Below are 3,628 nucleotides of genomic sequence, written 5' to 3' on the forward strand. Positions count from 1 at the left end.
AAATGGAACCACTCACCGTAAATCCAACTGGTTAGAAATGAAACATCTCACCATGAATCTACCAGGTTGCGATTCCTAAGTTTACAAAATAATTACGTGTGAGTTAAAGATCAAAACTGAGTTTTGTCAATGCAAATTTAAAAGTGTAGATTTTTTTAAAATTCTCCTAATTTGAAGGTTAGATGGGTTGATGCTTGATAAGAGACAGAGAAGAAATCACAAGAGCAAGATAGAACCAAAAAAAACATAGAGGGAATAGTTTGAGATGAAAGAATTTTGAAATCCCGCCCAAACCCGGACTTCAATTCGTTGGTGATTCAATTTTTAATTTCCAGACCCTTCATATTTCTCTCTTTTTCGCCTCCGCACAATAACACACACATACCTCACCCACACACAACGCTAGTACGCTTCACTAAAAGCCCAAAGCCCTCACACACACACACACACACACACACACTCTCTCTCTCTCTCTCTCTGTCTTGCTCTCTCTCACTCTCTCTCTTGCGTGTATCCTTATCTCCAAAGGACCAAAACCCTATCCTTACTGGTAACTCACTTCTCTGCGGCGCCAACTCACTCCGAGTTTCATCGATTCCCAACGATTCTCACCGATTTTCGTCGTTTTTTCCTCAGGTTTCGCCATGAAAGGTGGTAGATCGAAGACCGAAACAAAAAGAACTGATACCAAGTAAGTTTCGTTGACTAGCTTTCATTTTGAGAATCTGTTGAGTTTTACTGTGTTTCAGTTGTTTGATCTCTCTCTCTCTCTATATATATATATCTACCTGATTGTTTGTTGATGTGAATTGATGAAGATTAAAATTGTTCTTATCACTTTTTTGATAATTTGTTGTTAGGCTCACCGTGAAGAAGGGACAGGCCAAGAAGGCGAAGCCTGCAAAGGATCCTAACAAGCCAAAGAGGCCTCCGAGTGCCTTCTTCGTCTTCATGTATATATATATATATTTTATCTGAAGAACATAGAAAGATCAGTATTTTCAAAATTAGGTCTTGTTTAATCTGTTTATAGTTGACTATTTTGATTGTTTTGGATGAATCCAGGGAAGACTTTAGGAAGCAGTACAAAGAAAAGCATCCAAACAACAAATCTGTGGCCGCTGTAAGTATTTTTCAACCTCGAGATCATCGAATTTGCTTTAGGTTTAGTTTCCTTGTGATTTAATTTTATGTAATTATTAGATAATAATTTTGGCAATTATTAATCAGGTTGGTAAAGCTGGTGGAGACAAATGGAAATCTTTCTCCGAAGCTGTGAGTAAATTCATGAAAAATATAATAATTTATTGTCTTTTTTATCCATAATTGTTACTTAATCAGAGGGATATATTCATTTTATTGCTTTTATTGTTATATATATTTTTTCCACAAAATCAGGATAAAGCTCCTTATTTGGCGAAGGCAGAGAAAAGGAAGACTGACTACAACAAAAACATCCTGGCTTACAATAAGAAACTTGTATACATTTTCCCATGACCATTGCTATTTTTCCTATTTTATCTTTTATATATATATATATATATATATTAAATATTTGTTCATTTATTGGCTGTTGCAATGATGGTTGAATTTCAATGGTAGGCTGAGGAAGAAGAGTCTGAGAAGTCAAAGTCCGAAGTGCAGGACGATGAGGATGAGGAAGATGAGAGTGGAGAGGTTCATATAAATTTGAAAATTAATTACTTCAAAAAAAAATTGTTTATATTAATACTGTTATCAAGAGATTTATATGTGCATTTTTTATTTTTATTATTTGCAGGAAGACGAGGATGATGATTAAAGGAAAGGTGATCCATGTAATAAGTTGTACCAAGTTGTGAAGGATTTCAAGAATTCGATGGTCAGCCATTTCGGATTAGTCCATCTTGATAAATGTTTTAATTTAAAAAGAAAAAGGAAAAGAAAAAGAAAAAGAAGCCGTAGGGTAGAATGAAAGTAGTTTCAGGAGCTTTCCGAAGCTCATATGGGCTATATGCAGTATTACAATCGTTGATGTTACTAATTATTAATTAATGTTCAATGTTTACTTGTTGAAATATATGTGTTTTTCTTTCTTGTCACCATTTTTTTTTATTTTTTTTACTTTTTGCTGTTGTTGTTGATACTTCCTTTCAATCCTTGAGGTGGAAACTTCTCAAATTTTGGTAGCAATTGAATAATAGTATATATTAGGAGCAGGGATACTCTATTCGAATATAAGGCACCCCTTTAGGGAGTCTTGTTTGGCTCCCCTTTAGGTGAGGTCCAAAGCTTTAAAGTTTCTGGATACAAAAGTTCCTTGGTGATGAATTGTTCCCGCCCTACCTGTGAGTGCACGGGGGAGCTTTGTTCGATTCCTTTTTTGGTATACTTGTTTCATGGTGAAACTCATTGAGTGGAGGCTGGCTCGGACTGCAATTTTAGTGAGGTTAGCCCTGTGTTCTGATTCTAATGAACCCATTTGAGGCTGGAGGAAGGGATATGAAGTTCAACCAGTGGTCTTGGTTGTATGTATCCCTTTGTTTCGGTGTGTCATCTTGGTTGATACTTCCTCTCTAAATGAAGTTAGAAGCTTCTCTTTAGAAAATTTGAAAATGATATACTATGTAAGTTTCATACTCATGGAAATATTAGAAAAGAATACCTAGTAAGTTTTTCTTAGGATCCCTTGGTGATGATGATAGATAGGAATTAGGGAAGTTTTGTGATGCTTATGCCGGAATCTTTGTTTATTGATTACTTATTGTCATGAGATTGAACCGAGCATTCCCTTAATTGGTGTTGAGCATTTGTAACTTATTATGAGAATGGTGATGGTGGCTTCCTCTACTAAATAGCCTAAGCATTTGACTGCACAGAGATAGTGGCATAAGAGAGTTTTGAAGAAAACACGAGCCCTTGTAGCTTTAGGCCTTTGTTGATATGCTATTCCAGGGACTCTGTTACAATACGTTGATGATTCGCTTTTTTTGAATAACTGTATAAGAATCTGGTCTTGCTTTGAAAGCTATCCTAATTTACTAAAATGAAGGCTTTGGTTTTATTGACAGCTTGCGGTGGCAATTTGTCGTCGTGTGTAAAGATATTTTATTAAATAGGTAAATTCAAACATGATCCGGACTTTCAATGCTAACCCTACTGGTTTATTAAAGGGTTACTCGTTTAATAATTTGTTTAACAAAATGAAATATTTAGTATTTAATCAAATAATAAATATTAGAAGAAATTTTTTTTGCCACAATTAACCCAAATATTCAAAAAAAAAAAAAAATCATAAGATAGGAACGACTTTAATTGTCTATAATAATTAAGTTTAAACATGTAACTTATTACATTATTACATAAGTTATATACATGATTATGGCATGTCGAGTTAAACGGATGTAAATGAATTACATGGGTTAATTTAACCCTAACTCGGTTAAGTAAATAAGTTAATCGTATCAATTCGTATATGATCTGAACTCATTTACTGTTATGTATCATCTAAACATGCATATACAAACATACAATTTACATGGAAAACTCATGAATCAAGTATACAGGCACAAGTATACGAAGCTAAATGAAGTACACATATTACGCACACAGTAAAATAAGATTTTTTTTTCGTTGGTCTTTTTCCTTT

At 34.1% G+C, this 3,628-nt stretch overlaps 1 protein-coding gene across 1 annotated transcript; it reads left to right on the plus strand.

Annotated features, from left to right (window-relative positions):
• Nucleotides 1-392: 392 nt before the first annotated feature.
• On the plus strand, nucleotides 393-2,081 carry LOC132284520 (HMG1/2-like protein). Its single transcript, XM_059786629.1, has 8 exons — nucleotides 393-550; nucleotides 637-691; nucleotides 861-953; nucleotides 1,066-1,123; nucleotides 1,231-1,275; nucleotides 1,399-1,479; nucleotides 1,603-1,677; nucleotides 1,781-2,081. The coding sequence occupies exons 2-8, from the start codon at nucleotides 645-647 to the stop codon at nucleotides 1,799-1,801; spliced, it is 420 nt and encodes a 139-aa protein (XP_059642612.1). The 5' UTR covers nucleotides 393-550; nucleotides 637-644; the 3' UTR covers nucleotides 1,802-2,081.
• The last annotated feature ends 1,547 nt before the right edge of the window (nucleotides 2,082-3,628 follow it).

The sequence above is a fragment of the Cornus florida genome, unplaced genomic scaffold (genome assembly GCF_030987335.1).
Source record: "Cornus florida cultivar Cherokee Brave unplaced genomic scaffold, ASM3098733v1 CherokeeBrave_3.0.0_Hap2_Chr11, whole genome shotgun sequence".
Classification (NCBI taxonomy): domain Eukaryota; kingdom Viridiplantae; phylum Streptophyta; class Magnoliopsida; order Cornales; family Cornaceae; genus Cornus; species Cornus florida.

What these genes read in the sequence shown, in the direction of transcription:
- LOC132284520 (XM_059786629.1), top strand. Translation starts at nt 645, where the DNA reads ATGAAAGGTGGTAGATCGAAGACCGAAACAAAAAGAACTGATACCAA. An exon ending in ACAACAAATCTGTGGCCGCT is followed by an intron (nt 1,124 to 1,230) that starts GTAAGTATTTTT and finishes ATTATTAATCAG; the next exon opens with GTTGGTAAAGCTGGTGGAGA. An exon ending in TGGCTTACAATAAGAAACTT is followed by an intron (nt 1,480 to 1,602) that starts GTATACATTTTC and finishes TTTCAATGGTAG; the next exon opens with GCTGAGGAAGAAGAGTCTGA.